At 33.5% G+C, this 26,900-nt stretch overlaps 1 protein-coding gene across 1 annotated transcript; it reads right to left on the bottom strand.

The window, feature by feature from the left end:
* Positions 1-38: 38 nt before the first annotated feature.
* Positions 39-26,004, bottom strand: LOC101899920 (mitoferrin). The gene is made up of 6 exons (XM_005184219.4): positions 24,884-26,004; positions 2,353-2,441; positions 2,164-2,288; positions 1,850-2,085; positions 1,618-1,779; positions 39-1,530 (listed from the first exon to the last, which is right to left on the bottom strand). Exons 1-6 carry the CDS (start codon positions 24,998-25,000, stop codon positions 1,099-1,101), a joined length of 1,161 nt encoding a protein of 386 aa, XP_005184276.1. The 5' UTR covers positions 25,001-26,004; the 3' UTR covers positions 39-1,098.
* Positions 26,005-26,900: the final 896 nt, after the last annotated feature.

Below are 26,900 nucleotides of genomic sequence, written 5' to 3'. Positions count from 1 at the left end.
GATAAAATAAAAAAAAGCTCTTCATAAAATTTCGAGTGTTCTTTTTTTGGGGTTATCCGATCTATATTCCGAGGAGCATCAGGCAAATAATACACCTTACAATATAACACAATGAAATTTTGTATTAACAATAAATACAGCTCTTTTAACAAAAATTCAAATCATAGAATCCATTTTATAACATAACCTGAAAAGGACCTTGTGTGTTTTATTTACATAAAAAAGAATAAGAAAGATAAACAACTGGTTTTAATTTGTTTTTAACGCTGTTCAGAACAAATGTGAAAACAGGATTGCTGCTGTATTTGTTTATTTCCTTTCTCTCTGTAATTTGATTACAAATTGAGTTTTCTTTCTCCTTTCTCTTTAATTATTGTTTTTCCTTTGTTTATTTCTAGTATTTTAAATATATAACATCATACATATACATAGTTGAATTTTAAAAATAATAATAGTAATAATATAATAATAATAATAACGATTACAGGGCATTGTTGTTTCTGTTTGTTTTGTTTTTTTTTCTGAATTGTTACAGCAAATATATTTTACATGAAAGTAGGTAGTTTCATCAACCATGACTCGAGCTTACGTTCTGGGAAAAAACAATGTTCATTGTTTGCAGTTCTTTTTTTCTGACCATGCAGAGGAGATGGGGAAATGACTAACTAAAGACAAAACTAGGTTTTGTACTTTGATCTGCGCGATTGGTGAAAAAAACTAAGTTATTGTATTGTAACCAATTTTACAAACACAAACGTTTGCTCGCTCTACTCTCTCGGCTCATTATTCGTCTTACGATCAATTATTGTATTAGCACGGCGCGAACAATTCTATCTTCTTCTTTTGTCTTCTTCTTGGGGGAGATGAGCGCGCACCAGCAAGGTTATGTAAAAGCGTTTCAGGCGCTGCTGGAACTCACAGGCGAGACGCCCATCAACGCTGAGCGACAAGTTTTGTTGGACTGCTGCTGCTGCATGTGGGGGGTGGTGAGTGTGGTGGTGTCGTTGTCGTTGGCGTGGCTTGACAAGTGGCGCTCGATAGAACGTTGATTGGATTGGATTTTTTAAAGTTGTTTTATGTACCATCTCAATGATATCTTTATGTACTCGAGAATCCTCTGTCGAAGGGACTTTTGACATCGGTGTGCCTGGTGGTCAAATTGAGGGTGGGTGCTGCCACAGATGTCGATAGCTCGCAAACGGTTTTGATCGGCCCAGCTGGTAGCGGAGGCGGTGTTGTTTGTGGCGCGGCTTCTTTGGGTGATTTAGTTTCTTCTGTCGCTTCCGACACCGGTAGGACATAGGCATTGTGCAGCAGCTCGGCCTCGGTGGTGTCTGTGCTGGAAGTTTTACGCGGTTGTAATACATTTTTGCCGGTTATCGTTGATTTGTACTGATCACGATCTAGGCCACACAAATAGAATTTGAAAAATTCATAGGTGGACCAGCAGATGGCGGTAGCTGGCATTGAATACAGAACACGGGCGGTCAGGCCTTTAAAGAATCCAAGTGGACCAGCCATTGTATAGATCTGGAAAACAAACATTTGAAACATTTGAAATAATGTTTTCAGAACGAGCTTCTATTTTGCCTTTGACCAAAGTTAATAGTATCTCACCTGTTTAATAGCTTCCATCATGCCTCGTACTAGACCCGTTTCCTGAGTATTCAACAACGTTTTGACTACATCTAATGGTGTGGTAACTGCCGCAGCACATGCTCCAGCCGCGCCGCCGGCCACGACATGAACAGGAGGATTGTATTTTCGTTCATGATTCAGCTACGAAAGACAAATTTAAATATGTGTGAGATGGAACATTTGGGTATACCATCATAATAATAATACGAACCCTATTTTGGAAAAATTCATATGTGGTAAAGTGTATTGTCTGATTTGGTATATTCATTACCAACTGGGTTGAATAGGATCGATAGAAAGCTTTTAATCCTTCATTTTGGTAAACACCGCGCATGCAAGCTACCACCGATTTATATGGCGAATTGTACATCTGCATGCGTTGTTTTATGACCTCAGCTGGATTGGAGACGGCATCATGGATAAGGGTGGCAATGACACCACTAGCCACTATGGTAACGGAAATCAAAGAGGACAGGCATTAACTCAAAATTTCAAGAGAAAACGAGTGTGGACAAATGTACTTACTATAATTTATGTGATTATGTGTGGTTATTTTGGTCATAAGCTCTTTGGACATTTCATAGGAACCAAAATATAAAGCATGAGCTGGTCCGGCCCCGGCCACCACAGCAGTAACGCCTCTTATGGGTCTGTAATATAACAAAGAATTAATGGTTATTGCATTCAAATATTTGCAAATTTCAAAGTACTCACCTAAATATACCCTCTTTTCGAACCATATTCTGGAAAGTTGCTGTGATGTTTAGTTTTGATGTGGCCGGTGATAAGCTCTGCATGCGTGTCTGCGAAAAGAGGATAAAAATGAAAATCGTAAGAATGTGTAATTAGCATAAATGTTTCATCAACATTTTAAGAATTCCTTAAAAATGTTATTTTAATGTTCGATAGCATGTATGACGTAAGAACGGCATTACATTCAAAGGAACACCAAATAGGGGGAGTTGGGAGAAGGACAAGCTTTCCGTAACGTTTCTTTTGCGCACACATTAAAAATGATAGGTTAATAGATTTATTCTACCCCTAAAAACATGTTTTATTTCCTGTTAACAAATGGGCCAATATGGTTTGTTTTTCAGAAATTAATATTCCCACTATTAAAATAGTCCATAAACCGTTTAAGGCTATAAATAAAATGTGTATGTAAAACTCAGGGACGAGCCCGATATAGAGAAGTCGTCAAGGGGAGGTAATTGTGAAAAATGCCACAATAAATCAAAGATTTAAGATTCTATTTCAATTCAGTTTGGTACTGTATATTTTTCGGAATTTCCGAGTAAAACAAACCATGTTGTGGGAAAAATCAATAATGATTCGTTTCAGCCCGACCTACCAAGGAATCATATTGTATTATTACACAACCAAAGTGTGTATTTCGCCGTTTATGTATTCCTTTGTAAAAAAAAAACACGAATAGCCAACAAAGGTTGCCTACCTACATATTTATATAATATTTTTAAGCGTACCATTAGTTTTAGCCAGAAACATGAAGGAGTAGAGGTTTGAGTTTTTATTTAATAATAATTTGTTTGCTAGCTTCATTGTTATTCATTGGACGCAAACAGGGGAATGTGAAAAAAGATTAATGGAACTATATCCACATGCTACATCCAATAATAAAATTTTCTTGAGATAGTTATATTGCTTTTGTGAAACAGAATAACAGAAATGTAAACCGCAAAATTTTATTCGGTTTTCTAGATGCTTCTCTATATATGGCGAATATAAGCAGAAGCCTCGTCTACATTATATCGATTGCGGCTATATATATGCATACGTGTTTCTCACACACACACATTTTTATTTGCATGTATGTAATGCAGTGCATGTAAATGTAGTAAAGGTTCTCATATATACTACATATATATGTGAGCGTATGTATCTGACATGACTTGCCGCAAACAATACGAATAGATAATTGTGTGATATAACACGTTCGTTCGAAATACAATTTTTCTTTTATTTAAATGATCATTTCCCCATGCCAAGCAAAAAGCAATTGCTAATAATTGATAATTTGGCAAATTAGTCTAAATCATAAGTAGCTGCAATAACTATGGAGCTGAATGCAAACCATGGCATTGGAATGAAAGGAAGTAATTAGCAAAAGAAAAAAAATGGTTTATGGTCAAGGGCAATGGAGCAGATTTGCCGACTTGACGATATTCGATAGCTATAGCACAATTTTTTTTTTTGAAATGTCCATTTTTATAAACAAAAGTTATTGACAATTATGGGAATTTGCAATTCAACACAATTATGCCACCAACAATGATAAACATATTGGTTCCCATCTGTCTGGTAAAAAGCTGAGTTCGATTCGTTTTCGTGTACATCATCATACACTTCGATTTCTTTTAAATATGTAGTTGCCCAGCAAAATGTTTGTTGCCAAAGAAATAGTTCAATAATTGGTTCAAGTGATACCGAACTTCATAATTTAGGGTGAAGGAAGTTATGCTTTTTACAAAGGCTAAGAAGCGGTCTACTTTGAATTTTGATAGGTTTATTTGCCAAGGATAATGAGAGTTGGGTAGAGAAACTCATTTTTAAGAATGTTTGTGGCTGCAGAAAATGTATTTCTTTGTATTCCATTTGCGGTATAATAAAGTAAAAAACAAGTTAAAAAGTATCAGTCGGTTTTGCCGACATATGGTCAATGTTCGATTTTTTAAATATATTTTGACTTCTGTTATGATTATTCAAATTGTTGACCCTCTATGGAGTAGATTCCGAAGGAATTGACCAATATTGTCCATTTCGTATCGGACCTAATTAAAAATTATATAAATATTGCGACGTGCCAGGTTTGGACTGTATCGATTACTTCCTTCACTTTATGAGATATGTGATAATTTTTAGAAAATGTTGAAATGTTTGTGATAGACACTACAGTCGACCGAATTTTTCCATTTTCACACTTCATCTAATACAGATACAAATATTGGTATTGCAAGAAAATCAAATATTTATATTGAATTTTAAGCGAACTCATAAATTCCATATTCATCTCAGGTTTCTGGTTGATACAAATATTTAAATATAGCAAGTTGTAACAAATCGCTGACTTGTTTTGTAAGTTATGGCAGAAAAATATTGAAAATTGTAAACCTTTGTGGGAAAAGAAGGAATTCGCAGACATATATCATCTTCAAAACAGTTCTTGCGTTAACAAAAATATTTGGATGTGTGAAATCTGAAGAGAGTTGGATGTTAATTTTGCTTTCTTTCAGCGTTTTGTTTTTTAAAAATCTTGAACCCTTTGTGGGGGAGGTCGCTAGAGCGACTCCAAATGTCCTGAAACGGATTTGGTCAAAGAGACCTAGGGCCTAAAACCGTTATTTCGATATGGCACGTTTTGGCCGTATCAAATGATATATACCCTCCCTTTCTAGCCATATGGCAGAGGGTATAATAATAATAATAAATAATTTCGTGATAATTTGTTAAGTTTCAGACATGTGTGTCTAAATAAAATTTGTAATTGCTACCTTAAAAAACTACAATGCCTTGGTTTAAATATAAAGTATAGAAACTATATTTCATGACACTATGTGGAGTGCTCCGAAAGAAGCATAGTAGGTACTGCCTCATTCTGAAAAAATTCAACATTATTTTGCTGGGTAGTCACGTCTTTTTATTGATACAAATCGTATCGAATAGAATTCTCGTGAAATTAATTTTTCTAAATGATTCATTAAAAGAAAAACGTATGTAATGTAATTGCAAATAATTATTAGTATTCAAGTGTTGAATATTTTATAGAAATATCGCCTATGCACCCTATCTGTGTATGTGTGTGTGAAAAATAATGCACACAAAATAGCAGAAACGAAATAATTTATTAATTTAAGTGTATTAGCTGCAATATCAATGTCCATTTCATATATATTGGAACAATTTCTAAGAATTCATTGGTCTGTCTAGGCGTTACCCTAAATGATAAGGTACCTTGCAGAAATGGAGATGGAAATCTCTAAAAAGAATAGTGAAATAACTGACTGAGAATCTAGCTAGAATATTTAAAAGGCTACGAAAATGACTAAAATGTACTAAAAATTGAACACTTTTTATTGGATTGGAATGAGGACCGATGGAGTGGAAGAGGATAGATTTACGAAAAGTTCTAAAATTGTACTAAACTTCTTAAATGGTAGCATTTGATATTTTTTGAACCAGCTAAGCCAGCCAGCTGAGTTGAATTTTGGTTAGAGAATCAAGTTTGGAAAGTGAGTTTGATATATGAAGGTGCTTTTGGTGATGTATGCTAAGTGTGTGAACTGTACTAAATTTAGAACAGTTTGGCTCAGGGAAGGCGAATGAACATATAGAGGTGGTTTCGGAAGTGTGTAGCATAATTGTACGAGAAGTATGGTTCTATATTTGGTATTGGATGAAATTCTGAAACTCGATATTTAGATTACTGATGGTATATGTGTTTGAGATTTAGCGGTGGTGTGAAAATGCGTCCTATATCTGGATGAAAAGTACCAAATTTGCTATTGGGTAAATTTGTTATTAAGGGGTTTTTGTATCTGGAATTGAGAGATGTATATTGTCTTGGATATGCGTACTAAATGTTACTAAAGTCGGTATTGGGTGAAGGGATAGAGCTGAAATTATGAAATTTGATTTTTAGGGCGCTGCTGATTTCTAGGGTTTACATATGGAGACGTTAAAATAGTTTTGGATAGCCAAATTGCATGTAGGTCCAGATCCATTACGCAATGGTTTTGGTTGGAAATCATCTAATTTGGTTGAAATTGTGGTAAAAACCCTAAAAAAACCGAAAATCGAGGGGTACCGTTATACCTCCCTGTATCAAATATTCTCTTTTTTTGCAGGTAGCGAACAGTCCTACCAAGAACAAGGATAAAGTTTCAGCTGATTTGGTTGGAAATTGGGTCAGAAATCTTCAAAATACCGAAAATCTATACCTAAAATACTGGGCTATACCTAAGGCTATTCTTACTCCATACCAATCAGCCAGCTTATAATATAAAACTTTGTGCCAATTTTATAATTATATATAAATTACAATTTTATTCTGTTCATATATATACCTTTACATTTCGCTGACGAAGTAATATGCATTTGTTGCAGATTTTGTTCAATTTTTTTACTTTAATTCGATTTTGCTTTATCTCATAAAAAGTTTTCGACTAGGACCTTGAACCCCCTAACTGTATTTTAATCAATTTATACAGGCTTCCTCAGGCTAGTGACATACTTATTTGCATAAAGTTATAATTTCTTAATCGATTGCTTTTTAATCTCGGCTTATTATTTACTGTGGACTAGGAAAACATCAATTAACATTTGAGACTGCCAATAGATATGTACCCTTTGCTTATGAAAATAGTATGAAACGTGTTGGGAAGGTACTACGATCAAATTTGATTTAATTTTCCATCGACTTCTGAGTTTTATAATTTGTTATGACTAGCAGGTTTGAACCGAAAAGGTAATTGGTTTGAACCAAAAAGGTAATATTTTTTTTATTAATTTTCCGATATAATAAGATTATGTACAACCCATTTATCCCAAAAAACATTTTTTTTTGTAAGACAGCAAAATTCGACTCAAAGTCGATGCACATAAATCTTCTTAAATGTCATCATGTCGAATGTTATTTATGTGTTTTAGTAACTATCATTAAAAACAACAACAAAATAGTCACGAGCATACTTTTGTTATTTACGTTACACATTAGTCATTATCAGAGTGATATATTGGCGTCATGTGAATATGCGAGATAAAGTTCTCTTTAGACATGGCTTCCCACAATAAAAATTACCCTTGAAAAGAATGTTGATTTTATTGGTAAATTTTTTATATAAAAAAAATGAAAATTTTTTTAAAGTTAATTTCAAAACCTGAGACAAATTTACAATTCGTAAGGACTTGTTTTGACATTTGCTAATAATCAGCCAAATAAAATCAAACTTGTTCGATATTTGTAGATCCATTCTGTAATAACTGAGCTTAAAACAAAGCGTATTTACAAGGTGACACTGTGAGGCCAGCTACTTTACTTGTTTCTGTCAAAACACATTATTTTAATAACAAAAATGTACGAAAAATTTGTTTTTCGAAAATACGCGTGCATTTATAAATAAAATTAAATTTGTGTTTTAGCCTACGACATTCATATAATTTAAAACTTACTTTATAATTTAGATTATAGCGAATAACTAAAAAAATGTTTTTAAGTATAAATTAGTAAAAACCATAATTATACTCTCAGTCATATGGCTAGTATCATTTGATACGACCAAAAACGCGCCTCATCGAAATAATGGTTTTAGACCCTAGGTCTCTTTGGACCAAATCTGTTTCAGGACGTTTGGAGTCGACCTAGCCATGTCCGTCTGTATGGCTAGTGCACACGATAACTCTCGAAGGCAGTATCCGATTTGATCCAAACTTGGTACATCGTAATATTATTGTCAAACATAGATTGAGTTCGGAGATGGGCAATATTAGTCCACTCCTTCTGGTACTTACCCCACAAAAATCAACATTTTCAAAGAAAATAATTTACTGCATAGAAAGAGAAAGGATAATCCGATTTTGATCCAACTTGGCAAATCATAATATTTGCATCAGTTCTAGTTCAGGTGCGAAAATTGACAATATCGGACCATTCAATCCAGTACCTCCCCCACATAGGTTCAAAATTTTCAATAATTATAACTCTTATACCATGCGATGTAAATGTCCGATTGTCTTCAAATTACACACATCACAATATTTTTATTAACCCAAGGTCTGGCATGAAAATAGAATATATCGGTTCACTCCTTTTGGTACCTCTCCCACAAAAGGTCAACAATTTGAATATTCATGAAGCTCATAAAACACGAAATTAACATCAGATTCCATTCAGTCTTGGCACATCTCAATATTTCCATCAACACAAGATAAAGGTTGTAGAGATCGGACCAATTGTTCTAGTGCCTCCCCACATAGGGTTCACGACTTTGAAAAATAAAACGCTCAAAGAATGCGAAATAAGCATCCAACTCTCTTCAAATGTTACACATCCAAATATTTTTGCTATTGTGAAGATCCGCTATATCTGTTAACTCACTCGTCCCAAAATTTGCATATAAATCATATAAAGTATACGAAGTAGTCGATATAGTCCAAATCTGGCACGTTGTAATATTTATATCAGTCTTAGGTCAGATACGAATTGGTCAATATTGGCCAACTGCTTCGAAACCTGCCCCATAAAGGGACAACGAGTGCGAATAATCATAACTCAAGGCTGGGGGTATACATCTGTCGGCAAAACCGACTGATACAATTTCAATTGTTAATTTATAATTTTGTTAAGGATCGTGTATAAATATTTAAATTGGCCATTGAACCTATAATTTGGCTTCAATTGCAAAGTAAATATTAATAAATATTTTTTTACTTTCTTGCCATAAATATGTCCGTATATTATAAATACATTTCAATGCTATTTGTTCTTTTAAACAATAGCCCTAATGAGTGTCAAACATTGCCCCAAAATGATATTATGAAGTTTCAATTTAAACACATTGGGAGTGTTCGGTTAATCGGTAATTTGTACAATTTTTTACGAGATCTTGTCCAATAAGTGAGAGCGAATTGAGAGATCCAGTTGCATTTGTATATTCTCCAAGCTATGACGAAAGATATAATTCAAGGACACCATTTGATTTCCAAGAATACAATTATTTAATGCAATTATTATTTTTGTAATTCTATTTTGAAAAATTAATTCTAATAGTGAAAGAAAAACGAGCATTGCATTTAAGTTATTTAGGCGCCATTAGAAATAATAACAATAATTGCTGGAACGTATTACGTCACGATTACAAATCATATTTTTTATTTCATCATATTTCTACTCCCACCAACTGCTAGTGGCGAGGATCGCAAGTGATGTGATTCAACCGAAGCCCACGATATATTTTCTTTTCGAAAAATATTGGAAAAGGAAATATTAAAATAGAACCCACATCAAAAGAATTTGTATAGATTGGTGGGATGGGGATCTACATATCTACACTCATCGGTGCGGTGTCTATGTCAAGTCATTAATTACAGTCGAACACGGTTAAAAGGAAAAAGTTCAGCTCAAATAAGTACAATTATGATGAATAAAAAAAATTAACATTAATGTGGCTGCTATTATTGTGTTCGACTGTATTTAGTCAGTTTTCCTAGAAATATATACAGCTCGCACAACAATAGCTGCTAGTTGACGAATAAATAGCACATGATAGCGAACACCACACCAAGATACGTAAAACGTGATGCGATAAGATTGGAGAGATGTTTCTCGATTACTCTGCTGACACTCATGAATTCAAAGTGGAGATGAAAATGAAAAATCAGATAAGATTGTCGTCCATATATAGTTAGTAATAGGCAGGGGAACATATCTATATCGTAATTTAAAAAAAAAAAAACATTATCAAATTGGCGAACAGTTTCATATTTCAGAATCTGTTGGGAGGCAAGAAATAGTCAAGTTAAATGCTTCTCATCAATAAAAATGTAAAAAACCCAAGAAATTTTTTTCGTTGCTGAAAATGTTTTCATATTTCATGTTCTCTAAAACCTTTGACGCGCCAGCATGATTAGTGGTTTCTGTATTATTTTATGTTTTGTTTTTATCATGCAATTCACATAATAAAATACACTTAACACGTAGATAGAGTTGTTGTATCATTATGACAGTGCACTTTTGGAGGCAATATTTATTCTTACAAAAGCCTAAAGTTCTTAAAATGGAGCGTCATTATTACTGCCGTTGTCTTTTGCCTTTACTTTCATACCAAGATGTGATGTTTTTCTAGCTTTGATATAAATATAAATTTTATATGCCATGCCAGACTTAAGCATCTCTTTTACAGAAACCATTGTTTTTCAAACTAACAGCAAATATTTTAATCGCTACCAAGAATGATTTTGAAAGTGATGTGATGGAAATCGTTTCAGATATAGTTATGGGTCCTGTTTATATGTTTCATTAGATTTTGGATTTATGTCCCCCATGTCCGCATTCTGCTCTCCATAACAACGATATTTGGTGCAAGCTATCAGATACAGCATAGAAATAACTTTGCTAAATTTTATAGAGATCGGTTCAGAGTTGGATATAGCTCAAAGTATGAAATAAAAAAAACAAGTCAAACGCCATAATTTTTACATAGTTTTCGTTTTAATTTTTTTGAATGAAAGCAAAAAATGTCGTAAATAGCATTGAATTTTGGAATAAGTTAAGATTTGTTCGAATTGGTCATCTTTTGCACGAATTATGGCCTTCAAATGGCCAATGAAATCGTCACACGCTGCCCGAATGTTGCTCTGTGGTATTTTGGTCCATTCCCGACGAAGCTCTTGCTTGAGGTGATCGACACTTTGGTATTTTTTAGTGACAACCTTGCTTTCCAAAATACTCCAGACACAATAGCCCAACGGATTGGTATCCGGAGATTTTGGTGGTCATTGTGCGCTGGAAATGAAGCGAGGAACCTAATTTTGTAATCATTCTTGGGTGGCGCGTGCTGAGTGCGATGGTGCCGAGTCTTATTGGATTGTCCAAGGTCTACGGCCAAAATGTTTGCGTGCCCAAGGCTTTAATACACCCTCCAGAATATTTTTGCGATAATATTTGACATTTACTCTGATGCCAGGGTCAATAAATAGGAGCCTAGAGCGTGGTGACCAAATTTTCAGCTGACCTCTTTGGCAAGTAAACACGATCATTTTGTTTGTTTACAAACTGCTGGACAACGAATGTTTTCTCATCGGAGAAAACCAAATTCGGCAGTTCACCACTTTCGGCCAACGCTTTAGCTCTTTTGAGTCTAATTTTCTTTCTGTTGCGGTGGAATTTCTTGCACTTTTTGGAATTTCAATGGCTTTCATTTTTCAATATTTGCGAATAGAATATTGCGATATATTCAGCTCACGAGTCATTTTTCGGCCACTGCGACGCGGGTTTCGATCAAGTCGCTTCTTTACTTTTCGAACCATTTCTGCTCATGTTGCTGTTTTCTTACGTTCACTTCCTTGACGTCGGGCTAGGCTACCAGTATCACGGTAACGAGCGATGCTACGAGACACAAATGATTTATTCACATTCAAATGCTGGAGTGCTCTAATGATAGCCACTTGTGGTTTTCCAGCCAAGTATGAAGAAATCACACTATAAGGCTTGAATTCCATTACGAATAAATTTTTTCTGGAAAATTTCCACCAAAGTACTTTTGTACGCTTGTAAACAATATAATGGGCTGTCACTGGAATAATTTTAACAGCTGTCGGACGAGTGGCTTAGAAATGACAGCAGTCTGAAGAACAAATCAAAGAAATCGGATGAACAATCTATACGGGAGCTATAGCTACATCTGAACATATTTTCTCCAAATTTAATATACTTATTTCTGGGCTCAATTTGGTCGTAAGTGCCGAATTCCATCCCATTTGTGCTAATATTACATTTTTGGTTCACAATAAAAGACAAATCGGACGAAGATATATATGGAAGCTATATCCAAATCTAAACCGATCTCCATAAAATGTATCAAAGATTTTCCTGAGCTGTATTTGATGTATTTCCCCAAATATCGTTGTAACGGCTGAGGGGGACAAAACGTATGTGTAAAATTCCATACTATTCGTGCTGATGTTACACGTTTGGTGCACAATAAAAGGCAAATCGGACGAAGATATATATGTGAGCTATAACTAAATGTTGACCAATTATCTCCAATTTCAATAGGGTTCGTCCCTAGACTAAATCGGGCAATAAATGCACCTGTATTTTGTTTACAAAAACACATGGACAGACGGACATGAATAAATCGACTCAGAATATGATTCTAGATGATCATCAAAAGGAACTCGTTTCCTGTTGCCTATTACAAAGAAATGCACAAAGACATAATACCCTGACACCTTGTGGTGTAGGGTATAAAAACCAATTATTGAATGTAGTAAAATTCTTTTTTAACATTTCCAAGACAAGCAAAATTTTACGAATACTTTAACAAAGGTCGCTATAATATAAAGTTTTATTTTTTTTTATTAAAAAATTTGTTTGTTTTTTTGTGCAAGCGATGTCGACTCGATAAAAGTATGCAAATAATCCAAAAAATCGATCATGTCATTAACATTTTACAATTTAAATAACGCCCAGCAGTAAGTAGGAGACATGTGGGGAAAGGTATAACCAAACGTCCATTCAAAATGTAAAGGCAACTCATAGATAGATAATACTATCAAGTACGTTCAAACCACACTAGATAAGGTGGAAACATTTTTAAATTTATTTTCTTTGAAGCAAAACAACACCAATAAAACACTGCCTAGCACATGGGTTTAAATGTATTAGATATATACTCGTGAACCCCCAGTGAAATGTGCGAAGCAACGAATGCGAGTCTATCGCAGAGGGAACGAACATATAATATAAGTATGACTAAAAATGAATGACTGGCACGCGATATTTGATAAGATTTGAGCGTTGCCAATTTCAATAAAATAACAACAATTCTTAACATTGTTCGCATTTTAAGTGAAATAAGTTCGTTCAATGATTGCATTAACATTTAATTTAATTAAAATACCGATTGCCTATTAATTTGACGAGTTCGGATATGTTTACGACATCAAAATGATCTCCAGATATTAGTATCTTTGCATGCCAGGAAATGAGGTTTGTTGACACAGAAGTAATGTCGTTGTGGACGTCGTTTAATTTCAACGACTAAATTTTGAGAAAAGTTGTTTCTACTAACAGTGATATTTCGCCTTCTGTAAACATTTAAAGAACAAACAGCTCATTAATCACTATGATTTACTACTTTGTCTACACTCAGCAGTTAATAAAAAAATAATTGTACGTCTTAAAGAAAGCAGCGAGGATGGAACTAATTTTTTTAGATGTATTTCTCTCTCAATCGTAAAAATAAAGAAATACATTGTGAAAGTATATATTATTTAGATTTTTAGAATTTTACAAGTATCAGTCGGTTTTACCGAGAGAGCCTCAGCCAATGTGCGATTATTTAAATATATTTTGACCTCTGTTACGATTGTTCAAATTGTAGACCCTCTATGGAGTAGGTGCCGAAGGAATGGGCTATTATTGTCCAATTCGTATCGGACCTAAATAAATATTAAGTATTTCATTCCATATTCCGAAGTATTCCATTTTTATACTTCATCTAATACAGAAAAATATATGGGAAATAAGAAAATGGAAAATGTATGTCCAATTTTATGTGAAATCATAAATTTCATATTATTCTCAAGTTTCTGGTTGACAGAAGTAATCGCAAGTTATGACAAATTGTTACCAGAAGGGGTTGGCAGGTATACATCATCTTCATAACAGATCTTACCTTAGAAAACATATTTGGATGTGTGAAATTTGAAGAGAGTTGGATGTTTATTCCATTTTTTTAAGCCTTTTGTTATTTAAAAATCTTGAACCCTATGTTGGGAAGTACCAGAAGACAAATGGTCCGATCTGTACCATCTTCATAACAAATCTTGTGTTGATGGAAACATTGAGATGTACCAAATCCGAATGGAATCGGATGTTATTTTGGCGTTTTATGAGCTTCATGGATATTCAAAATTTTGACTCTTTGTGGCGGAGGTAGCAGTATATATCCCATTTTCACACCAGACCTTGGGTTAATAGAAATATTGTGATGAGTGTCATTTGAAGAAAACCAGATGCTTATTTCGGATTTTATAATCGTTTTGATTTTGGAAAACTTTGACGCTTTGTGAGGGGAATGTTCCGATCTTTACAATCTTGTTGTTGCAAATCTTTATAACAAATCTTGTGTTGATGGAAATATTGAGATGTACCAAATCTGAATGGAATCGGATGTTAATTTCGTGTTTTATGAGCTACATGGATATTAAAAATTTGAACCTGGAGGTAACAGAAGGAGTGGACCGATATATATTTCTTCACACCAGACCTTGGGTTAACAAAAATATTTTTATGTGTGTAATTTGAAGACAATCGGACTCTTACATTACATTTGAAAGAGTTATAATTATTCAATTTTGGCCCTTTGTAGGGGAGGTACTTGATGGAGTGGACCGATATTGTCCATTTTCGCACCTGACCTAGCACTGATGAAAATATTGGGATTTACAAAGTTGGAGCAATATCGGATTATCATTTCTCTTTCTGTGCAGTAAATTATTTTTTTAAAAATTTTGAAGTTCTGTGAGGGGGGGGGGGGGGGTACCAGAAGGAGTGGACTGATAATTCCATTCTCCGAGCTCGACAGACAGACGGAAGGAAATCGCTAGATCGACTCCAAATGTTCTGAAACAGATTTAGTGTCTAAAAACGTATCTCGATGAGGCACGTTTTGGTCGTATCAAATGATATACACCTCCTCTAGCTATATGGCTGAGTGTATAAACAGTACATCATATACATTTTATTAAAGATTGGGTGATTCAAGGGATCCGAACTACTCAAACTACTCCTAAAAGTTGTTTGCAGTCACCCTTAATATTGCTAGGAATTGAATTTATTTTTAAATATTTACTGAAATTTAATTACAATAATTTAACAACAACGGATCTATGATATTACTTTAATTTTACTGCAATGTCTGTTTGTACATTTTGTCAATTATTTAAATTATTTAAGTATCAATCAAATGGAAAGCTTTTTGACTTTTAAATTAACAACAGATCCACACAAGACAGCGCAAAAACATTTCCAAATATAAATTAATTCCAAGAACTTAAACTGAAAGAGGAAGTAGGTATTCGTAATTTCTTTCTAAATCTAACGACAATTTTGTTTTCATTTCCGAGGCCGAGTGCCAAAAATCGGAAATATCCATAACTAGAAGAAGCACTTCAACTAGGATTCCCCGTAGATTCATATAAATATGCCAATCAATGATGTTTTTGCTGTAAATGTATTTAGACTAGATGAATGGACCCCGCATAGTTGAAGCGACAAATCTATCAAACGCAAGAAAGCAGGGAATTTACCACAAAGCCACGTCATTGCATTTCATTTTTGTAAAACATCCATCATAAACAATGAAATATAAAACAAAGACATAGAATCTTTTATAGCAGGGAAAATCCCTAATTCGAATTTCGTCAATTGAGTAAATTCTCTTAAGTAAATCGTGACCATCATCTGCGTGAAAGATATTAATAAACAACGGCATTGCATAATAAATGAAAATACCTATATGATATTATAATATAATAGAAGAGTTGCTATATCTTCTCCATAACCCATAACCCAAGTAAAAAACAAATTTCAGTGTGACGATATGACCAGCTATCGATCTTTTTTTCCTATAAAGTTAATACAACTCGACTGATTTTGTTCACAACTGCGACTGGTGACCATTAAAAATTTATGTTTTAACATGACTAAATTGCACACTATCTCTAGCCGATGGTTTTATAGAAAACATTAACGGGCCATTGCTTCATTATTTGCAGCTCTCATCGATCTGCCTTAAACAACTACTATAAGAAAATAACTCCAAAATGTTCGTCATGTAATTGTAATTACTAAATTTGTACACCTTTTCAAATTAAAACGATGCATGAATGCCCAAATTCGACAAAAAATGCCAAAAATGCCTTGCCGGGACAGCATTCTATTACAACTGTTACATCTGCAACCGTCAGAAAAGTAAAACATTGAAATCAGCTGATTTTAGTCACTCGCGTTGTACCATGCACAAGTTATTTTCGCTAGTTCAAGACAACAAGAACAACAACAAACCCGAAAATATCTAAAATAACAAACGCACATAAACACACAAAACCAAACCAAACCACAACGCTATGCTATGCTCTCAAATATCTCTAGGAATTTTTAAGTTATATGCGCGAGTTACAGAAACAACATCAACAACAACAACATTAACACAAGCACCTACAAAGCCACCAAGGTTAAATCAAGCAAATAAATAATAAAAATTATTAAGAATTGCTAATAAGTCAATAACCGTATGAATTGCTACATATAAAATTAGTAAGAATTTTAAATAGTTCAACAGACCGAAAAAGAACTGTAAAATAAAGAATTGTTCAATAAAAGAATTGTTAAATAAGCATATATTTAAATTTCAAAGAATTGTAAACAGGCCACCAGCTATAGAATTACTAATAATTTTATAAATTGTCAAAATGCAATTATTGCAATTTTCACTTTAAATAAGTTTATAATCGTAACTTTCATTTTAATTATTGTTTTCAATAAAGGAGAGTAATTTTTGAGCAACCAACGAATAAACTTGTGTTTTTTTTTTAATACTCGGATTACTACAAGAATTAACTGGCGCAGTCGGGTAGTTCTGGTTCCTGCGCTACAAAAAAAAAAAATTAAATAAGTGTTGTGACGGTTTATCGCAAACGAAAAAAAGCGCACGGAATTACATAGAAGACGAAGGATAATCGTCTGAAAAGAACAGAACAGAACCAGCATCCGTGACGGATCATCACGAGGAAAAGCAGAACCAACAAGAGAGGACATCTGTACGGACATCTGCCAAGGAAAACTACTTTAAGGACAACCGATTCCAGTCAACGTTACCAACAATAATGTCAATAAGAACTATAATTTTAATATTGTAAGTGAAAATTTCTATTATTACCAAATTTATTGTGGAAAAGTGCTAGAAACAAGCAATACTATTAAATATTTTACTAAAAGATAAAATAGAAACATATTTTAAAGATTCAAGATTCAGTTTAAAGACTAATAAAAGTAAAAGTGAAAACTTATATTGTGAACAAATATAAAACAATTTAACCGTGTTTTTCAAAGAAAAGAAAAAATAGATAATATTTTATATAATTTACCTATTAAATATTATTTAAGTGAATATATTTAAATATAAACATATATATTTCGATATTATAAAATAATTTTGCTTTCTAAAGAAAATAATTGATTGAATTAAAGAGAAAAAATAAGCATATGCGTAAATTTCGTCCTTATACTATCCCAAGAACCCTTATTCCTATCCCAGAATCTGAAACCGATATGAGTATCAGTCAAAATAATCAAAGTGGTGTAATGAATTCTACGAACAGTTCACCCTCGACAGAAAGAAATATACTGGATTCCTTAAGAATCCCAGATGCTGTCAAGGATCTTCCAAAATTTGATGGAAATCCGAGATTGCTATACGATTTCATAAGCAATGTGGAGGAAATACTTACAGTATTAACACCCATTGATGGCACCCCTCTTGGCAAGATGATTTTAAGGTCTATACGTAACAAAATTGAAGGAGAAGCAAATGAGATTTTGAATATGTATAGCACAGACTTGAGCTGGCAGAGCATTAAAAATAATCTCATATTACATTACTCTGATAAACGAAATGAGACTTCATTGATTCGAGACTTACACCTACTAAAACAAAATAATAAGACACTTGAGGAATTTTATAGTTCAGTTGTAGAGATCCAAGCTTCAATTAACAATAATCTGATGATACACGAGGTAGATGCCAACATAATAAAAGCTAAACGAGATTTATTTGATAAAATGTGCCTTAACACATTTTTATCTGGACTTAGAGAACCATTAGGCTCTTCCATTAGGGCTATGAAGCCAGATACTTTACCGATAGCTTTTTCATACTGTATTACCGAACAAAACATGTTTTATATAAGACAAGAAAACAGGAACATTTTGAAAAGGCAAGAAACTCATAGACAGTACAATTCACAACATTCTTACCCTAACATTAAAAAACCATTCACTCCAAATCATTATAGACAACAAAACGCGATTTATAGTCCACCTATGCATTTCAATAGACCACAATTACCAATGAATCAACCATTTAATAAACCCCAATTAAATTTACCAACACCAATTAATAGACCTCAGTTAGCACAGAGTTTTTTACCAACACCTATGCAAACACAATACCCTACAGCCACAAACAATCAAAACCAATTTAGCAATTTTAGACAACAACGTTTAGACAGTAACACAAATCTTCCACCACCAGAACCCATGGACACTAGTTCAGGCTATACTCATCTAAGGAATAATAGTGGACAAACACGTAGATTTCCAAGAGAAGTACATCATATTGACCATAACTATAGGAACTTTAATACCTATTCAGATCCTGTAAACTATAACATTCCTAATTATTTACCTGAGTTGGACAATTACAACGAGATAGAGGATGTACAAAATTTTCAATTAGATGCCTCCAAAACCCAACAGGATACCTAGACATAAACAAACATGGCACTAACCTGCCTTACATAAACATTTCATCTCCATTTGGGCGTCCACTCCGTTTTCTTATAGACACAGGCGCATCAGCATCCTTTATAAACCCAGAATATACAGGAAAATTAAACATAGAAAACTGTGCACCAATAATCATAACCACTGTGTTAAAAAAACACCAATTGAATACAAAAGTTAACATCCCTATGTTCATAGAATTCCGAGAATGTGGAATCCTGGAATTCTTTGTCTTTAAATTTCATAACTATTTCGATGGTCTCATTGGACTCGATATACTTACTAATTTAGGTGCAAAAATAGACCTCGAGAAAAAGCAATTAATTACAAACAATTGCTGCATCCCTTTGTCTTTTAAACCAAACTTAACTTCCGGTAAATTTCTTATATCACCAAAAACTAAAGCAATTATGAAAATTCCTGTAGATTTAGAAAGTGGCGATTTCCTAATCCCCGCAATATCAATTAACCCAGAAGTAACCATTTCACCTGGTATGTACAAGGCTGAAAACTGGTACAGCTTCGTTGAAATAAATAATAAGTCAAACTCGGACAAAATAATTTTAATCGAAAACCCAATTAAAGTAGATCCAATAAAAAATTCATATTATAGGGAAATTAATAATATAAGCTTCGAACATATTCCTGAATTTCAAAGCCCTCAGTTACTGGACAATCTTAGAATTGATCATTTGAATATGGAAGAACAAAAGGTTATCACAAAACTATGTAAAGAATTTGAAGATATTTTTCTTCAAGATAATCAGTCCCTTACCTTCACCAATAAAATCAAACACAACATTGTCACAAGAGACGACATTCCTATTTACACAAAATCATATAGATACCCCCATATCCACAAAGAAGAAGTAAAAAAACAAATTTCAGACATGTTAAATCAGGGTATCATACGGGAAAGCTACTCACCATGGAGTGCACCTGTTTGGATAGTCCCAAAAAAAGCAGATGCTAGTGGGAAAAAAAAGTGGCGTTTAGTTATTGATTACAGGAAACTAAACGATAAAACAATATCAGATAGATACCCAATACCAAACATAAATGAAATACTGGACAAACTTGGCAAGTGCATGTATTTTACCACATTGGACTTGGCTAGCGGATTCCATCAAATAGAAATGAATCCAAAAGATATTCCCAAGACAGCATTTACAGTAGAAAATGGGCACTACGAATTTGTGAGAATGCCCTTCGGCTTAAAAAATGCACCATCAACATTTCAACGGGTGATGGATTGCGTTCTTAAAGATTTGATAGGAACAGTGTGTCTTGTCTATTTAGACGACATCATTGTCTATTCAACCTCACTCCAAGAACATTCGGAAAATTTAAGAAAAGTTTTTGAAGCCCTTAGAGAAGCTAATCTTAAGATTCAATTAGATAAGTCTGAATTCTTACATAAGGAATGCGCATTTTTGGGCCATTTAGTGACCACAGAAGGAGTAAAACCAAATCCTGACAAAATAAAGGCGATCCAAAACTTTCCTATACCCACAAATCAAAAAGAAATAAAATCGTTTTTAGGTCTACTAGGTTATTACCGTAAATTTATTAAAGACTTTGCCAAAATAACAAAGCCATTTACAGCTTGTCTGAAGAAAAATAAAACTGTTATAGTCAACGATAACTATAAAAAAACGTTTGAAATTTGTAAACAACTCTTGGTAAATGACCCTATCTTACAATATCCAGATTTTTCTAAGCCTTTCAATCTTACGACAGACGCAAGTAATTTTGCGCTAGGAGCCATTCTTTCGCAAGGACCTATAGGGAACGACAAACCGATTTGTTACGCAAGTCGCACACTCACGACATCGGAAATCAATTACTCAACAATAGAAAAAGAGCTCTTAGCCATAGTTTGGGCTACAAAATATTTTCGACCATACCTATTTGGTCACCAGTTCAGAATCATAACAGATCATAAACCACTCACATGGATTATGAGCCTGAAAGAGCCAAACTCTAAATTAATAAGATGGCGACTGAAATTAGAAGAATTCGATTATGAAATTATATACAAAAAAGGCAAACTAAACACAAACGCCGATGCCCTTAGTCGCATAAAGACTGACACATCAGTCAATCTAAACATAAATGCATTTGATACAACGTCAAATCAAGCCACTTCTGGTAGTACTATTCACTCTGCAGAGGAAAACTGCGATGATGGTATTCCGATTTCGGAAAAACCAATAAATGATTTTAATTTACAAACATTATTTAAGACAGGAAACTCTAATTCTCACATAAAACAAGAAGTAGTTTTTAAAAACAAATATAGAAAAACATTTACATCCCCCAATTATACAGAGGAAATTATAACACAAATTTTTAAAAATCATCTAGCGCCCAATAAAACCACGGCAATTTTTACAGATAATGAAACTTTTCGCATTATTCAAAATGTATATTCCAAACATTTTGCACAAAGCAAAATTTTTCGTTTAGTTAGGTGTACTGAAATAGTAAAGGACATAAAAGAAAACGATAATCAGGATAAAATCATTCAAGACTATCACGAAAACAATAATCACAGAGGCATACAAGAAACCTATGACCACCTAAAACGCGAATATTACTTTCCATACATGAAATCAAAGATAGCTCAAACAATAAATAATTGTACTTCATGCCAAAGACTAAAATATGATAGACATCCTCCGAAGAATAAGTTTGAAAAACCTCCCACACCTGTAAAACCATTAGATATAATACATATAGACATTTACACGATTAACAGCAAAAATATTTTAACCATTATAGACAAATTTTCCAAATTCGCCGCAGCATATACTCTAACAGCGAGAAACAGCCTTTGCGTTATTAAATCTTTAAAACATTTTCTTAGCCTGCATGGCATACCTAACAAAATAGTTTGTGACCAAGGAACCGAATTCACATCAAACATATTTAAAGACTTTTGTCAGCAATACCAAATTGACCTACACTTTACATCTTTTCAACAATCTTCTAGCAATTCCCCCGTAGAAAGACTCCATTCAACATTAACTGAAACTTACAGATTAATAGTCGAGAAAATTAAAGAAAAAAAGTTAGAAATGGATCATGACGACATCCTAACAGAAGTTCTTATAACCTATAATAACGCAATACATTCTTCTACTAAAATTACACCTTTCGAACTTTTCTATGGAAGAACCTATAAAATTAACCGTCAAATTACATTTAACAATGAACACGAATATCTTTCTAAAATTAATCAATTTCGAACACAACTCTACGAATCTATTAAGGAAAAATTGGAAACCGACACGGACAAACGCATAGAAAAACTTAATGCAGACAGACAAGATCCACTAAATTATGATGTAGATAACTATATATACAGGAAGGAATGTAGGAGAAACAAATTAACACCGAGATTTTCTAGGCACAAAGTGAAACAAAACAACAAAGCAACATTACTTACTACACAAAACACGAAACTTCACAAATCAAAAATAAGAAAAAAACAATTTTCATAATCTTTTATTTCAGATTAATACCCATGATACACACACAAACACTGGAGATACACAATTTAAAAGACACCCAGGGATTATTACAAATAAAACTGGGAACTGCTAAAACAATAATTGACTATATCAACCTTATACATATAATAAAATTAGATTCATATAGTGATAATGTCATGAAAATTGAGGAATCTGTCAAACAATTTACTCCCACATATTACAACAGAGATTCCTTAAAGGTAACAAAATTTAAACTTAAAGACCTTAAGGATAAATTGAATTCAATAACTCCTAAATACCGCAGGAAAAGAGGATTATTTAATGGTATAGGTTCAGCAGTTAAATTTATCACAGGTAATATGGACGATAATGATGCTCTCCGTATTAACCAGGCTATATTTAATCTAACAAATAAATTACAAACTGAAACTAGTAAACAGAATATACTTAGTACTAGAATCATTGAAAGAATAGAAAATATCACAGACCACATAAATAAAGAACAAGATATAATAGTAGAGTCAATAAAGAATTCTCAAAATAGCATAAACTCCAACTCAAGACTTATAAATGATATGCAGTATTTAAATCAGATTAATTTCCACATTGATTTACTGACAAATCATATTAAAGATGTTTCTGAAGCGATGACATTGTCTAGCCTCGGAATTATACCCAAGATGATATTAAATACGCAAGAGTTAGAAGAAATAGGGAACAATTTAGAGAATCAGTCAATTAAAATTGATACAACAGAACATTTATATGAACTCTTACAATTACAGGCATTTTACAATGATACCAATATCGTTTTTAACATTCAAATTCCCCACATCCCATTAACCAATTACACAATTTCCCATACAATTCCTATACCAATTAATAAAACAAAAGAAATAGTTATAAAACCTTACACAATTTATAATAATAATAAAATTCAATATTTCGAAAATTTATGTAAGAAAATCGAAAACATATATTATTGTAAAGAAAGTTCACTACAAGAAACTATGGAAAATTCTTCATGCTTTGGAAAAATCATAAGTAATTTAGAAGCTAATTGTAATCTCAATAATATAGGCCAAATTACAGAAATATCACAACCTGAACAAGGACTTGTGTTAATAAAAAATTTACCGACCACAGAAATGAAAACATCATGTAACTCCGAAAAACATAATATTGAAGGCAACTTATTAATAAATTTTAAAAACTGTAATGTTATTATTAACGGAATTATCTACGAAGATAACCCAAACATATATTGGGACGATTTTATTGTAAAACTACCCACAGAAATAAACATAAAACCTTTGTCTACAATAGAAACTTTAAATATACCTAAACTCAAAGAGTACCATCTAGAAAATAAGTTAGCCATCGAAGAGTTATCAAACAATACAGAACTTCACAGACACATAAATTATGGAACTTTAATGTTAATAATTGGAATTGTAATTTTCACCTATATAATGAAACAGAAGACAAAATTAGTGGTAAATGAACTTCCCGCCAATACTGTTGTCGCTTCTGACCATCAATTCTTTTGGCCATCGCTCCATACTAAGGGGGGAGGAGTTACAGAAACAACATCAACAACAACAACATTAACACAAGCACCTACAAAGCCACCAAGGTTAAATCAAGCAAATAAATAATAAAAATTATTAAGAATTGCTAATAAGTCAATAACCGTATGAATTGCTACATATAAAATTAGTAAGAATTTTAAATAGTTCAACAGACCGAAAAAGAACTGTAAAATAAAGAATTGTTCAATAAAAGAATTGTTAAATAAGCATATATTTAAATTTCAAAGAATTGTAAACAGGCCACCAGCTATAGAATTACTAATAATTTTATAAATTGTCAAAATGCAATTATTGCAATTTTCACTTTAAATAAGTTTATAATCGTAACTTTCATTTTAATTATTGTTTTCAATAAAGGAGAGTAATTTTTGAGCAACCAACGAATAAACTTGTGTTTTTTTTTTAATACTCGGATTACTACAAGAATTAACTCGCGCAGTGGTTGTAGGTGGTGATGGTGTATTCCCAACATGCTGTGTGCAGTGCGGGGAGCATCAGAACGCGGGTATAAAAACAAAAATCGAGAAGAACACATTCACCATTCGCGCAAAACTCTCGCCTCCGCTGCCATTCCAGACCAGTGTTATTGGGGGGCTAGTGAGAGATTGAGTACAAACGCCAAATAAGGGAGAGTAATTAGTGAGCGAGCGTACATTTGTCCGTAAGCACCAGCACCGTACATAGCAGAAAACGAAAAAAGGTGAATTACATCACTAAACGCACTATAAAAAGCTGCCCAAATGTTAGGTTAGGTAATTGCTATCATTTTGGTTCAATAAAACGAAGAAAATAATTGTGCCAGTTATCAGTCACGGTACGGCGTTGTTGTTGCCAAACGAAACGAGACTTACCTTCACTGAGTCCATGGGATACATGACAATGTGCTCCAGCACACCGGCAATGGCTCCAGCTGTCATATTTATGGCCACACTTGTCGTGGGCAAAGACTCATAATCATCTGGATTCATGACGGCCAAGGAATCAATCGGCTATTTACTGGGAGATGGTGTTTGGAATTTTGATTAACAGCTGATGCGATTTCACACTACTTTTCACAGCACTGGCTCTTAGTTTTATTATTCCATAAATGTATTAAAGCAACTTTCTTCTGTGGCCTCTTTTCATTCCTTGATTTCTGCGCTTTTTACAATTTGTTGGTGGTTGTTTGGAATGCTACTCGTTTTCTGTTGGAGCCTTCCTAGCGTTGCTCTTGCTGTAGTTAGCTGGAGTGGAGGCAGCTCAAGCTTTATTGAGAGTTGATGTTATTCGATGGCTGCCGCCGCCGCCGTTTGGTTGTACTGTTTCTTGACTGACTGAACGAGATTGCAAATGCCAGTGTTTTGTTGCGTTTGGATTGCTTGCTTTTTCCCCACACAGCTCCAAGTTTGTTCTCTGCTCTCGCGTGCTCTCTTTCTCTGTTGACAGTTCGGTTACATACGGTTCTCTGAGATTTTGTGTTTTCGCCTTTTTGTTAATATTCTTGATTTTCTTTTATTGTTCTTCTTTGATAAGAAACTATGAATGATAGATAATATTGTCGAATTTTATTATTCAACAATGATTTTGTTTACCATCGAATTTTGGAATCTATTTTGTAGGTTTTTGACACATATCACAGTGCAGCCGAATTGCTTCCATATTTTAATTTTAAAGACGACAACGTGGAACAGGATTGGATTTTTGAATAGGAATGCTTTCTTGTGTTTGAGGAGTAAGCTGCCGCGAACACACTGGCACACTTGCTTTCAATTGTGTTTTAATTAATAACATACAAACGTTCGGTTGTGTGTTACAAAGAGGTTTTTGATAATTTGCTAAACCAGCAAGCAAATATTCTTCATTTGATCCACCTCAAAAGTAGATAATCAGTTGTAGTTTAGTTTGAATATTTCGGATGATTTAGAAGTAATGCCTTTGCAAAAAGTCCAACAAATCTAAGCTACAAAACAGCGACACACGTTAGGAGGTTTTTGTAAAAAGAACTAGGGAAGCCTAGGTCGATTTTGACTAAAGGACGGAAAATAATTTTAAAGAAATCGACGATAGATTTATCGATTATGAGCGCATAACACCGTGTTCACAAGTGAAGGAGAGAATATATAAAATACTTTTTGGCTGGCTTCTTCATAAAAGAACATAGGAGCGTACGGTTAACAAGTAAATAAACATTTTGACACTGAGATGTTGTCAAACGAATAACTTTTAAAAAGTTGTAAAGATATGATTACATGAATTTACCTTCTTGATTCTACCATGCCTTTATCTGTGAATATAGCCGATTTGTTGGAACTAAGGGCAATGATAGAATAAAGTCTCTCGGCATTCTCTATGTCACTCTATGATTGTTTTATTGATATCGTATACATACCGGAATAGAGTGAGCGCGCTGCGCATTGCGTTTATTATTATTTATTAATATCACGTATCACACTTTAGGCACCCACATAATGCATCAAACACAAATCATATGATTGGTTAATTGTTCTGTTTCATCAAAATATATATTTTGAAGTTTAGGGTGAAACCCGTGGCAAAATTAAAAAGGTAAAGTCATTTCAAATAAGCATTCCCATCTCTGCATTTTCTGTAACTTACCTTGTCAAATTTCACTTTATAAAAACAGATATGTAGGATATGTGCAAAAATAGTCCAGAAATTTCACTAATCAAAATTATTTTTCATTTAACATTTAGAAATTAAAAAATGATTTTACAGCTCATTGTAACAGCGAATGTGTTGGTGCGCCTACCTTCACCATTTTATCATGGGTAAAACAGATCAGAGCTTAAATCGCGACTTTGGCGTGAAAATATAACACTTTTGTAATTTCTGTGAAAATACATCACTGTTGTCAGCTACAAGTGGCAA

Source organism: Musca domestica, unplaced genomic scaffold (genome assembly GCF_030504385.1).
Source record: "Musca domestica strain aabys unplaced genomic scaffold, Musca_domestica.polishedcontigs.V.1.1 33, whole genome shotgun sequence".
Taxonomy (NCBI): Eukaryota; Metazoa; Arthropoda; class Insecta; order Diptera; family Muscidae; genus Musca; species Musca domestica.
Note: the sequence above shows the minus strand (reverse complement) of the source record. Positions and strands in the feature narration are given on the sequence as shown.

Bases quoted from the DNA above. Each gene is read 5' to 3' on its own strand.
- LOC101899920 (XM_005184219.4), bottom strand. From the start codon at position 25,000: ATGAATCCAGATGATTATGAGTCTTTGCCCACGACAAGTGTGGCCATA. The intron at 2,442-24,883 runs GTAAGTCTCGTT...CTCTTTTCGCAG, and splicing joins ATCCCATGGACTCAGTGAAG to ACACGCATGCAGAGCTTATC. The intron at 1,531-1,617 runs GTGAGATACTAT...TTTGTTTTCCAG, and splicing joins TGATGGAAGCTATTAAACAG to ATCTATACAATGGCTGGTCC.